The sequence below is a fragment of the Nerophis ophidion genome, linkage group LG11 (assembly GCF_033978795.1).
Source record: "Nerophis ophidion isolate RoL-2023_Sa linkage group LG11, RoL_Noph_v1.0, whole genome shotgun sequence".
Lineage (NCBI taxonomy): Eukaryota > Metazoa > Chordata > Actinopteri > Syngnathiformes > Syngnathidae > Nerophis > Nerophis ophidion.
This window is the reverse complement of record NC_084621.1, coordinates 20,179,425-20,194,382: the sequence shown is the minus strand read 5'-3', so window position 1 is coordinate 20,194,382 and position 14,958 is coordinate 20,179,425. Positions and strand designations below refer to the sequence as shown.

General features: G+C 37.2%; 1 protein-coding gene across 1 annotated transcript in view; it reads right to left on the bottom strand.

The window, feature by feature from the left end:
• Window positions 1–14,569, bottom strand: part of cacng8b (calcium channel, voltage-dependent, gamma subunit 8b) — a 31,584-nt gene extending 17,015 nt beyond the window's left edge. Inside the window, exons 1-3 of the mRNA XM_061915308.1 lie at window positions 14,267–14,569; window positions 12,144–12,368; window positions 6,222–6,305 (exon numbers count right to left, since the gene is read on the bottom strand). Of these exons, the coding sequence (XP_061771292.1) occupies window positions 6,222–6,305; window positions 12,144–12,366 (307 nt within the window). The 5' untranslated portion in view covers window positions 12,367–12,368; window positions 14,267–14,569. The remainder of the gene's footprint in view (window positions 1–6,221; window positions 6,306–12,143; window positions 12,369–14,266) is intronic.
• Between the last annotated feature and the right edge of the window lie 389 nt (window positions 14,570–14,958).

Here is a 14,958-nt window from a genome sequence, read left to right as displayed (position 1 = left end):
TCAATATTTTTCTTTCCAAAAAAAAGATGTCACATAATTTGTTTCCCTGTGCAACTTGGCCTAAATATTCCATTTACTGTAAACTCCTTCTCTTTTGCACTTGACTGACCTGTACGCTTCAGTTGTATGGCCCTCTCATGTCATCGCACACACACACACACGCACACGCACACGCACACGCACACACACACACACACACACACACACACACACACACACACACACACACACACACACACACACACACACGCGCCGCTCGTCAGAGACAAGTAGGCCACGGCAAAGAGAATGCCATGTAAATGCCAACAAGATGGCCGTATAGCATTAACCAGCAAGTGTGTGTGTGTGTGTGTGTGTTAGTGTGTGCGTAAGCACAGCACAGAGATTCCCCCGCAGGACACCCAGCGTCAACCACGGGAGTGTTAGTATTTGTACATCCTATCTCTGTCTTTTCTTTTGTGTGTCCGTATTCACATTTGTGTGTGTGTGTGTACTCAGATCTGAGTTTTGATTTGTGTATCCGTATTTCCATTTGTGTGTGTGTCAGATCTGAGTTTTAATTTGTGTGTCCGTATTTCCATGTGTTTGTGTGTGTGTGTACTCAGATCGGAATTTTAATTTGTGTGTCCATATTTCCATTTGTGTGTGTGTACTCATATCGGAGTTTCAAATTGTGTGTCCGTATTTCCATTTGTGTGTGTGTGTGTGTGTACTCATATCTGAGTTTTAATTTGTGTGTCCGTTTTTCCATTTGTGTGTGTCAGATCTGAGTTTTAATTTGTGTGTCCGTATTTACATTTGTGTGTGCGTGTACTCAGATCGTAGTTTTAATTTGTGTGTCCGTATTTCCATGTGTGTGTGTGTATTTCCATTTGTGTGTCCGTATTTCCATTTGTGTGTCCGTATTTCCATTTGTGTGTCCGTATTTCCATTTGTGTGCGTGTACTCAGATCTGAGTTGTAATTTGTGTGTAAGTATTTCCATGTGTTTGTGTGTACTCAGATCGGAATTTTAATTTGTGTGTCCGTATTTCCATTCGTGTGTGTACTCAGATCGGAGTTTTAATTTGTGTGTCCGTATTTCCATTTGTGTGTGCGTGTACTCAGATCGTAGTTTTAATTTGTGCATCCGTATTTCCATTTGTGTGTGTGTATATTCAGATCTGAGTTTTAATTTGTGTCCCTGTATTTCCATTTATGTGTGTGTATTCAGATCTGAGTTTCAATTTGTGTGTCCGTATTTCCATTTGTGTGTGTATACTCAGATCTAAGTTGTAATTTGTGTGTAAGTATTTCCATGTGTTTGTGTGTGTGTACTCAGATCGGAATTTTAATTTGTGTGTCCGTATTTCCATTTGTGTGTGTGTATTCAGATCGGAGTTTTAATTTGTGTGTCCGTATTTCCATTTGTGTGTGTGTAATTAGATCTGAGTTTTCATTTGTGTGTCCATATTTCCATTTGTGTGTCCGTATTTCCATTTTTGTGTGTGTACTCAGATCTAAGTTGTAATTTGTGTGTAGGTATTTCCATGTGTTTGTGTGTGTGTACTCGGATCGGAATTTTAATTTGTGTGTCCGTATTTCCATTTGTGTGGGTGTACTCAGATCGGAGTTTTAATTTGTGTGTCCGTAATTCCATTTGTGTGTGTGTAATTAGATCTGAGTTTTAATTTGTGTGTCCATATTTCCATTTGTGTGCGTGTGTACTCAGATCGGAGTTTTAATTTGTGTGTCCGTATTTCCATTTGTGTGTGTGTACTCAGATCTGAGTTTTAATTCGTGTGTCCGTATTTCCATTTATTTGTGTGTGTACTCAGATAAGAGTTTTCATTTGTTAAGTTAAAGTTAAAGTACCAATGATTGTCACACACATACTAGATGTGGCAAAATTATTCTCTGCATTTGACCCATCACCCTTGATCACCCCCTGGGAGGTGAGGGGAGCAGTGGGCAGCAGCGGTGCCGCGCCCCGGAATCATTTATGGGGATTTAAACCCCAATTCCAACCCTTAATGCTGAGTTCCAAGCAGGGAGGCAATTGGTCCCATTTATATATAGTCTTTGGTATGACTTGGACTCACGACCTACCGATCTCAGGGCAGACACTCCAACCACTAGGCCACTGAGTAGGTTTGTGTGTCCGTATTTCTGTTTGTGTGCGTGTACTCAGATCTGAGTTTTAATTTGTGTCCGTATTTCCATTTATGTGTGTGTGTATTCAGATCTGAATTTCAATTTGTGTGTCCGTATTTCTATTTGTGTGACCGTATTTCCATTTGTGTGTGTGTGTACTCAGATCTGAGTTGTAATTTGTGTGTCTATATTTCCATTTAGGGCTTCACGGTGGCAGAGGGGTTAGTGCATCTGCCTCACAATACGAAGTTCCTGCAATCCTGGGTTCAAATCCAGGCTCGGGATCTTTCTGTGTGGAGTTTGCATGTCCTCCCCGTGAATGCGTGGGTTCCCTCCGGGTACTCTGGCTTCCTCCCACTTCCAAAGACATGCACCTGGGGATAGGTTGATTGGCAACACTAAATTGGCTCTAGTGTTTGAATGTGAGTGTGAATGTTGTCTGTCTATCTGTGTTGGCCCTGCGACGAGGTGGCCACTTGTCCAGGGTGTACCCCGCCTTCCGCCCGATTGTAGCTGAGATAGGCGCCAGCGCCCCCCGCGACCCCAAAAAAAGGGAATAAGCGGTAGAAAATGGATGGATGGATGGATATTTCCATTTGCGTGTGTGTACTCAGATCTGAGCTTTAATTTCTGTCCGTACTTCCATTTGTGTGTGTGTACTCAAATATGAGTTTTAATTTGTGTCTGTATTTCCATTTATGTGTGTGTACTCAGATCTGAGTTTTAATTTTTGTGTCTGTATTTCCATTTATGTGTGTGTACTCAGATCTGAGTTTTAATTTTTGTGTCTGTATTTCCATTTGCGTGTGTGTACTCAGATCTCAGTTTTCATTTGTGTGTCCGTATTTTCATGTGTGTGTGTGTACTCAGATCGGAGTTTTAATTTGTGTCCGTATTTCCATTTGTGTGTGTGTACTCAGATCTGAGTTTTAATTTGTGTGACCGTATTTCCAATACAAAATTTTCATTTAAAAAAAACAGCTAATCAAGGTTCCTGCTTCACACACACAAACACACACACACACACACACACACACACACACACACACACACACACACACACACACACACACACACACACACACACACACACACACACACACACACAGTATCAAAGTATAACCAGACATATGGAAGTATTATAGTAGCAAAACTATTTGAAAATGTGTATCTCAATCTGTGTGTCTGAAATCCGATTCACATCTCCATGTACTAATTTGTGTGTCTGTCTCAATCTGTGTGTGTAATCAGGTCTGCATGTGCGTGTTTTATTTTGTTTCCGTATTTCAATTGTTGTGTGTTTGAAAATAAAAATCTGTCAGCATGGAAGTATTATTGTAGAAGAACTATTTGCAACTAAACACCTCAATGTGTGTCTGTAATCTGATTCACATGTCTGTGTTTTAATTTGTGTGTCCGTATTTTCATTTTTGTGTGTGTAAAAATCAAAAATATCTTTCCGTATGAAAGTATCATTTTTGCAAATGCGTATATATATGTGTGTCTGTAATCGAATCGTCTGTGTTTTAATTTGTGTGTCTGTATTTCGATTTGTCTGTACGTGTCTGTGTGTTCGTGTTTTAATTTGTGTGACTTTTTATTTTTATTTTTGTGTTTGTAATAAAATCGTCTGTCTGTCCATCTTTTGATCTGTGTGTAAAAAAAAAAATCTTTCGCGGCAAAAGTCACATGTAAAAAAAAACTGCCAATCAAGGTTCCTGCTTCACACATATCTGAATACACAAACACACATTTTTTACACATACATGGGTTGAAGTACGGCCAGATATATGGAAGTATTATAGTAGCAAAACTGTTTGCAAATGTGTATAGCAATTTGTGTGTTTGTAATTCGATTCACACCCCCGTATTTTAATTTGTGTGTCTGTATTTAGATTTGTGTGTGTAAAAACTATTTGCAATTTCTGCATCTGTAATCTGAAGTCACGTGTCTGTGTTTTAATTTCAATCAATCAATCAATGAGTTTACTTATATAGCCCTTAATCACAAGTGTCTCAAAGGGCTGCACAAGCCACACTGAGTGAAGGGTGGGATGTCTCTGTACAATTTGTGTCTGTTTGTGTAAGCTGATCCTTGCGTGCGTGTTTTTAATTGATTTTTTTTTTAAATTGCGTGTGTGTAATGGAACAAATCTGTCTGTCCTTATTTTGAACTGTGTGTTTGTGTAAAACAATGTGTTGTATCACACCACAAGTGCACAGAATAACATGAGTGGCTGCACTGGTGGTGTAGGTATAGGCAAAGGAAAGATGAAGTTGCAGACAATGTGAGACATACAAATCTTCAACGGTAAAAAAAAAAGTAGGGTTCCTGCGTCACACAAATCTGAATACACAGACACACACATTTTTATTTTACGCACACACATCAATGTACAGCCAAATAGATTTGAATTTTTACCCACGCAAAAAATTGAAATACGGACACAAATTAAAACACGCAAACACAGATCTGATTACACTCACACAGATTGCGATACAGACAAACAAATTAGTAACAGGCACGTAAATTGGATTACAGACGCACAGATTGAGATCAAGACACACAATTTAGAACACAGACACAAAAATTGGATTACAGACACACAGATTGAGATCCAGACACACAAATTAGTACACGGACACAAACATTGGATTACAGACGCACAGATTGAGATCCAGACACACAAATTAGTACACGGACACGTAAATTGGATTACAGACGCACAAATTGAGATACAGACAAGCAAATTACTACACGGACACTTAAATTGGAGAACAAACGACAGATTGAGATCAAGACACACAAATTAGTAGACAGAAATTTAAATTGGATTACAGACGAACAGATTGAGATACAGACACACAAATTAATATACGTACACTTAAATTCGATTACAGACGCACAGATTGGGATACACACAGAAATTAGTACACAGACACGTAAATTGGACTACAGACGCACAAACTGAGATCCAGACACACTAATTAGTGCACGTAAATTGGATTACAGATGCACAGATTGAGATACAGACACACAATTTAGTACACAGACATGTAAATTGGATTACAGATGCACAGATTGAGATACAGACACACAATTTAGTACACAGACATGTGAATTGGATTACTGACACACAGATTGAGATAGAGACACACAAATAAGTACACGGACACTTAAATTGGAGAACAGATGCACAGATTGAGATCCAGACACATAAATTAGTACACTGACACTTAAATTGGATTACAGACGCACAGATTTAGATTCAGACACACAAATTAATACACTGACAAGTAAATTGGATTAGAGATGCACAGATTGAGATTCAAACACAGAAATTAGTATACAGACAAGTAAATTGGATTACAGACGAACAGATTGAGATCCTGACAAACAATTTAGAACAGAGACACAACATTTGGATTACAGACACACAGATTTAGATCCAGACACAAACATTAGTACATGGACACATAAATTGGATTACAGACGCACAGATTGAGATCCAGACACGCAATTAAGTATACGGACACAAAAATTGGATTACAGACACACAGGTTGAGATCCACACAACAAATTAGTACATGGACAGGTACATTGGATTACAGATGCACAGATTGGGATCCAGACACAAAAATTAGTACACGGACACGTAAATTGGATAACAATTGCACAGATTGAGATACAGACACACAAATTAGTACACGGACACGTAAATTGGATTACAGACGCATAGATTGAGATTCAGACACACAATTCAGAACACAGACACAAAAATTGGATTACTGACGCACAGATTGAGATTCAGACACACAAATTAGTACACGGACACGTAAATTGGATAAAAGACGCACAGATTGAGATCCAGTCACAGAAATTGGTACACAGACACATAAATTGTATACGAATACACAGATTTAGATCCAGACACACAAATTAGTAGACGGACATGTAAATTGGATTACAGACGCACAGATTGATGTATAGAATAACTTCCAAAGAGAACACTCTCTCTCCTGAGACTTCCACTTGTCTGGTGTGGATTTGAAAAGGGGGAACAGAAAGAAGCGGCGGTCTTGACTTACGTAGGACGTACTCTGCCCCGTCGTGGTCAAAGTCTGCGTCCTCTGGGAAGTGGTTGATCTGTGAACACACTCCTCGCTTCACTCCTGAGACGGGAGAGGGACAGAAAAAAAAAAGTGATGAGCGGACAAACAACTGCGGCAAAAAAAAAAAAAAAAAAAAAAAGGAGAGACAGAAAAGAGCGAGGTCAGCGTCCAAAAGGTCCTCGGCATGCGGACGTGTTAGTGGCGGACTGAGTGGAGGCGTGTTAGCCAATACATACAGGTCTCCATGTGGGGACACACACACGCACGATGGCGGACACTGGCGCTGATGGACGCATGGGACAAAGATGGAGTGGTGGAATGAAGACACACAGACGGTAGGGACAGATGGACAGAAGCGGGACGAGTCTCTCTTTCTCTGTGAAGAAGCAGACGGACAGCACTTGATTCAATGGCCACTAGGGGCACTGTGGTGTCTTCAATGTACATTTTATATGCATACTTGCAGGGTTTTTCATGACTTCCTGTTCGGGCTAATTCTCCCCGGTCATTTGTCAAATTCTCCCTATCAACAACTGGCGGATAGCAATTATTCTACCTAGCAACAAGCGGTACAGCAAATAAATAATAAAAAAACCAAAAACAATGCTAATATTCTCACTACTAAATAATGCATTATTATTAAAGGCCACTTTTTCGCCACGTAAAGTCTGCCTAGCAACAAGGGACAGAGGATTTCTTTGAAACATAATAACAAATAAAATAATAATATAATAATAAAATGTAAGACAATACAAAAAAAAAACAACGCAATTAACAAAAAGTTGCAGAATTTTTTTTACTGAGTACGATGTGACGTGGAAATATTTGATTTTGATGAGAAATATATCAATGTTGTTAATAAAATCCGAAAAAATCTGAAGACAATATTAACAATGGTAATTAACAAAAATTATAATAACAAAAAATACACAAATAATTGCAGAAATTGAAAAAATACACACAAAATAATAACTACTTAAATACATAAATAAATAAAACCATATACACACAATAAACAACTACATCATCAAAAAGAATAGAAAAGGAAAAAAATACACAGAAAATAAATAAATAAGAAATAAACAGAATAAATATTCTCACTACTAAAAATTGCATTATTATCAAAGGCCACTTTTTTGCCACGTAAAGTCTGCCTAGCAACAAGGGACAGAGGATTTCTTCGAAACATAGTTAATGTAATTATAATAATAAAATGTAAGACAGTACAAAAAAATACTCAAATAACAAAAAGTTGCAGAAAATCTTTTACTGATTACGACGTGACATGGAAATATTTGATTTTGATAAGAAATATATCAATATTTTTAATACAATCCCAAAAAAATTGAAGACAATATAAACAATGGTAATTAAAAAATGTATAGTAACAAAAAACACACAAATAAATGCATAAATTGAAACAATACACACAATATAAATAACTACGTATATAAATAAATAAATAAAACCATACACACACAAATAAACAACTACATCATCAAAAATAATAGAAAAAAAGAAATACAAATACACAAATAATAAATAAATGAAAAATACACACAGAATAAATAAATGAATACATAAATAAATTCATGAATAAATAAAAAATATACACACAATAAATCAATAAATACATAAATAAATAAAATAAAAATACACACAAAATAACTACGTAAATAAATAAATAAAAACATATACACACAATAAACAACTACATAAAAAGAATAGAAAAGAAAAAAAAGAAATAAAAAAATACAAAATAAATAGATAAAAAATATGCAGAGAATAAATAAATTAATACATAAATAAATGCATGAATAAATAAAAAATACACACACAATAAATCAATAAATACATACATAAATAGAATAAAAATACACACAAAATAAATAACTACGTAAATAGATAAATAAAAACATATACACACAATAAACAACTACATAACCAAAAAGAATAGAAAAGAAAAAAGTAATACAAATACACACAAAATAAAAAATACACATAGAATAAATAAATTAATACATAAATAAATTCATGAATAAATAACAAATACACACACAATAAAGCAATAAATACATACATAAATAAAATAAAAATACACACAAAATAAACAACTACGTAAATAAGTAAATAAAAACACATACACACAATAAACAACTACATAATCAAAAAGAATAGATAAATAATAAAAAAAACAAACACAAAATAGATAAAAAATATGCACATAGTAGATAAATTAATACATGAATAAATGCATGAATAAATAAAAAATACACACACAATAAAGCAATAAATACATACATAAATAAAATAAAAATACACACAAAATAAATAACTACGTAAATGAATAAATAAAAACATATACACACAATAATCAACTACAAAATCAAAAAGAACAGAAAAGAAAAAACACACAAAATAAATAGATAAAAAAATATGCACAGAATAAATTAATTAACACATAAATAAATGCATGAATAAATAAAAAATACACACATATTAAAGCAATAAATACATACATAAATAAAATAAAAATACACACAAAAAAATAACTAAATAAATAAATAAAACCAACAAATACACACAAAATTAACAAATAAATAAATACACAAATAAATGAATAAATAAATAAAAAGCTTGCAAGATGGTAAGCTATGTGCCAACTTAATCCGATCCACACATTAGCGATGCAACAAAGCTCCCGCCGCCTGCATCCTCACCTTCAGTGCAGACTCAGAGTACAGAGGACAGAGGACACAGCAGCAGAAGCTGCGGGCGTATAAATCTTTCAAAGCCAACACGTCCTGCACTGCTGCTGCATGCTAACTGAGCCTCCCTCTCTCCTTCAGCTTAACAGAGGTGGCTTGACCTGGGAGCCAGCTTTACTGGCGCCGCTGGGGAACCAGCCAATGAGAGGCGAGGGGAAATATCAGATGCTGAAGATCTTACCTGGAATTGGCCGCCAGTCCGGACAAGGAAGGCGATTATTCCGGCATGTTTTCACTGAATTAACGACACTTTGCAGAGAGCAGAAGCTCATGCATACTTCTTCAGAGTGATGCCTGGGTTTTAAACCAAATCATTATCCCACTCTTGTGGAAAATTATTCTAAACACACTCCTGACCGCGGTGAACATGTTTCTCAAAGTATGATTAGTTTTAGAGAAGGAGGGACAAACTGTAAAAAATAAGTATTAATCTACTGATTTGTTTACTGTTAATATCAGCTGATTTTCTATCTCATCATGTTCTAACTACACTTCTTTAAAATGTAATAATTAAACAAATTTAGGCTTCAATTCGATACCAAGTCGTTACAGGATCATACATTGGTCATATTCAAAGTCCAGGGACATATTTCCTGAATTTATAAACCTAATATACATTAAAAAAAAATTATACATGGATATGTATTTGAATATATATATTTGAATATATATTTGAATATATATATTTGAATATATATATATATATATATATATATATATATTAAGGGTGTCAAAAAATCAGTTTTCAGCTTAATCGCGATTCTTATATATATATATATGACATATATATACTGTATATATATGTATATACTGTATATATACATAAATATATATATTTATGTCTATATATATATATATATATGCACAAACAAACATTATATATACAAACACAATATATGTATATATATACATATATGTACATATATACACACAAACAAACATTACATATACATATATATTTAAGTCCGTGTATGTATGTATGTATGTATATATATATATATATATATATATATATATATATATATATATATATATATATATAAATATCTATCTATCTATATATATATATATATATATATATATATATATATATATATAAATATCTATCTATCTATATATATATATATATATATATATATATATATATATATACACATACATACATACACGGACTTAAATATATATGTATATATATATACATATTTATATCATGTATATACACACACACACACACACACACACACATAATATATATATATATATATATATATATACTGTATATATATATATATATATATATACATATACATATATATACACACACCCATATAAATAATGTGTATACATATATACACGCAAACACACACATTTAAAAATGTGTATATATACACACCCCATTTCCATATGAGTTGGGAAATTGTGTTGGATGTAAATATAAACGGAATACAATGATTTGCAAATCCTTTTCAACCCATATTCAATTGAATGCACTACAAAGACAAGATATTTGATGTCCAAACTGATAAACTTTTTTTTTTTTTTTTTGCAAATAATAATTAACTTAGAAGTTCATGGCTGCAACACGTGCCAAAGTAGTTGGGAAAGGGCAAGTTCACCACTGTGTTACATCACCTTTTCTTTTAACAACACTCAATAAACGTTTGGGAACTGAGGAAACTAATTGTTGAAGCTTTGAAAGTGAAATTATTTCCCATTCTTGTTTTATGTAGAGCTTCAGGCGTTCAACAGTCCGGCGCTTAGAGCGCAGCATAAGTTGTTCCAAAACCTGTATGCACCTTTCAGCATTAATGGTGCCTTCACAGATGTGTAAGTTACCCATGCCTTGGGCACTGATGCACCCCCATACCATCACAGATGCTGGCTTTTGAACTTTGTCGATAACAGTCTGTATGGTTCGCTTCCCCTTTGATCCGGATGACAGGATGATGAATATTTCAAAAAACAATTTGAAATGTGGACTCGTCAGACCACAGAACACTTTTCCACTTTGCATCAGTCCTTCTTAGATAATCTTGGCCCCGGAGAAGCCGGCGGCGTTTCTGGATGTTGTTGATAAATGGCTTTCGCTCTGCATAGTAGAGCTTTAACTTGCACTTACAGATGTAGCGACGAACTGTATTTAGTGACAGTGGTTTTCTGAAGTGTTCCTGGGCCCATGTGGTGATATCCTTTAGGAATTGATGTCGGTTTTTGATACAGTGCCGTCTCAGAGAGATCGAAGGTCACGGTCATTCAATGCTAGTTTCCGGCCATGCCGCTTACGTGGAGTGATTTCTCCAGATTCTCTGGACCTTTTAATGATATTATGGACCGTAGATATTGAAATCCCTAAATTACTTGCAACTGCACTTTGAGAAACGTCGTTTTTAAACTGTTTGACTATTTGCTCACGCAGTTGTGGACAAAGGGGTGTACCTCGCCCCATCCTTTCTCGTGAAAGACTGAGCATTTTTTGGGAAGCTCTTTTTATACCCAATCATGGCACCCACCTGTTCCCAATTAGCCTTCACACCTGTGGGATGTTCCAAATAAGTGTTTGATGAGTATTCCTCAACTTTATCAGTGTTTATTGCCACCTTTGTCAACTTCTTTGTCACGTGTTGCTGGCATCAAATTCTAAAGTTAATGATTATTTGCAAAAAAATAAAATGTTTATCAGTTTGAACATCAAATATGTTGTCTTTGTAGCATATTCAACTGAATATGGGTTGAAAATGATTTGCAAATCATTGTATTCTGTTTATATTTACATCTAACACAATTTCCCAACTCATATGGAAATTAGGTTTGTATATTCATATATATACACACACTCATGTACGTGTGTGTATATATATATATATATATATATATATATATATATATATATATATATATATATATATATATATATTTATATGTTTGTTTTTGTTTCTTTAAATTAATATAATTGAGTCTCTGGTCACCATCTGGTGGAACTTTCCTAGCTAGTCATAGTCCAATTACCCCTGGATCTGCATTAAATATGAAATCTGACTACAGGTAACCACAACTACACTGTTTGTGCCCCCCCCTACAAACACACACACACACACACACACACACACACACACACACACGTTCACTCTACCTTCCAGGCAGCAGATCCTCCAGAGTCCGGAGTGGGTGAGCGCCCCCGGGTCCTTCTTGTCCTTGTTGTGGGGGTCGTCCTGGGTGACGTTGGCTGTGCTGTTGCAGATGAGGGCGCGGGAGTACAGCCAGTAGTCCGTCCCTATGGCCACCGTCATCAGGCCGAAGGCAGCGAATGCCCCCACGGTGGTGAGGAGGATCTGGATCCCCTTCTCACACACCATGCCTTCAAGAGCCAACGGTAGAAAGAGTGAGGACGGACAAGCGGAAAAAGCAGCAGCAGCAGCCATGCAGGTGAGACCATGAGGAGGAGGAGGAAGAAGATGATGAAGATGTGTCCTTGCAGGAGACTCGGATCATTCTGCTGACTCGGCTTAACAAGACAGAAGCACTACACCCGTTCTCCATATTCATGACCCTGACACCCTCCCTTAGAACCCAGACGGCAGGACTGGAGAGGAATGCAAGAACACACAGATGATCTTCACCACGCGGTTAACCAAAGGGGAAGGGGCTTGTGATGTAGTGCAGGGGTGTCCAAACTTTTTCCATTGAGGGCCGCGCACTGAAAAATCGATTTCCATTTTCGAAACCAAAAGTCAGTCATAAAAATCCATCCATCCATCCATTTCCTACCGCTTATTCCCTTTTGGGGTCGCGGGGGGCGCTGGCGCCTATCTCAGCTACAATGTTAACAATAAAAATGTTTTTTGTTTATTTATTTAAATTATTTCATATTATTACATTTTATAGACAGTGTGGGGACTTAAATACAATTGAGACGTGTGGGGAATTGAACACACTTAAGACGGTGTAGGGACTTGCACACACTTAAGACAGTGTGGGCACTTACACACACTTAAGACAGCGTGGAGACAGTGTAGGGACTTGCACACACTTAAGACGGTGTGGGGACTTACACATACTTAAGACTGTGTGGGGACTTAAACAGACATGACAGTGTGGGGACTTGCACACACTTAAGACGATGAGGGGACATACACACATACATAAGACGGTGTGGGGACATAAACACGCACTTACGACAATGTGGGGACTTAAACACATACAGTACTTACAGTAAGACGGTACGGGGACTTACACATACTTAAGACGGTGTGGGGACTTACACATACTTAAGACAGTGTGGGGACTTACACATACTTAAGACAGTGTGGGGGCTTACACACACTTAATACGGTGTGGGAACTTGAACACACCCTTAAGACAGTGTAGGGATTTACAGACAGTCAAGACGGTGTGGGGACGTACACACACACTTAAGACAGTGTGGGGACTTACAGACACTTAAGACGGTGTGGGGACTTACCTGACAATGTGGGGACTTAAACACAAAAGACAGTGTTGGGACTTACACACACTTAAGACGGTGTGGGGACTTACCTGACAATGTGGGGACTTAAACACACAAGACAGTGTTGGGACTTACACACACTTAGGACGGTGAGGGGACATACACACATACATAAGACAGTGTGGGAACTTAAACACACCTGACAGTGTGGGGACTTCCACACACTTAAGACGGTGTGGGGACTTACCTGACAATGTGGGGACTTAAACACACAAGACAGTGTTGGGACTTACACACACTTAGGACGGTGAGGGGACATACACACATACATAAGACAGTGTGGGAACTTAAACACACCTGACAGTGTGGGGACTTCCACACACTTAAGACGGTTTGGGGACTTACAAATACTTAAGATGGTGTGGGGACCTAAACACCCACTTACGACAATGTGGGGACTTAAACACACTTAAGACGGTGAGGGGACATACACACATACATAAGACGGTGTGGGGACTTACACATACTTAAGATGGTGTGGGGACCTAAACACACACTTACGACAATGTGGGGACTTAAACACATACTTAAGACGGTAGGGGGACTTACACATACTTAAGACGGTGTGGGGACTTACACACACTCAAGACAGTGTGGGGACTTACACACACACTTAAGACGGAATGGGGAGTTAAACACACTTAAGACAGGGTGGGGATTTACAGACAGTCAAGACAGTGTGGGGACTTACACACACACTTAAGACAGTGTTGGGACTTACAGACAATTAAGACGGTGTGGGGACTTACCTGACGGCGAGTTTCTATCCTTCGACTCAATTTTGAAATCTTTCCTTTCCTCGTCAGTGAAGAACGTGCTGCCCCTTCGATCCGGACAGCATCCATCGACTGTTCTCAGCCGCTCGCCCCTCTCCCTCTCCTCGGTACACTCCCGCGCTCTTCCCCTGTTACTTGCTGCCCTTCTCGCTGAAGTAGTCCTGGACGCTCGTCCCTGCGCTCCTCTCGCTCCGTTCTTCCGCTAGCAGGCAGCCGCCACCAAAGGGCCAACTGTCGTCGTCGTCGTCATCATCATCATCATCATCATCACTGCTCAGCTGCTGCACACAGATCATAAAGAGTGGTTTGACTTTCCACGTTCCATCTGACAGCCTGGTTTTATTTTATGGTCAAATGTAAAAAAAAATCTGTAACATTTCTTGAACAAATCATCGGAAACAGACCGGTTGTAAAGGAGTTGGCATCGTCACAGGCTATAACGTTAGGTACTCCTCCACACAGAACAGAACTGCACGGTCCAAATACCTGGGAATCGGTACCAGAGTTCAATAGTACCAAGTTTTGGTATGTTTTGTTCGTGTTAATAATGCTAAAAACACAATTTTTTTTCAAACATTTAACACTGCGCTATGCCCAGTCATTATCTTGTTTTCTTACACTTCCGTGTCTCATTTGCAAGCACTGTGCTGTATTATATGCTGCAG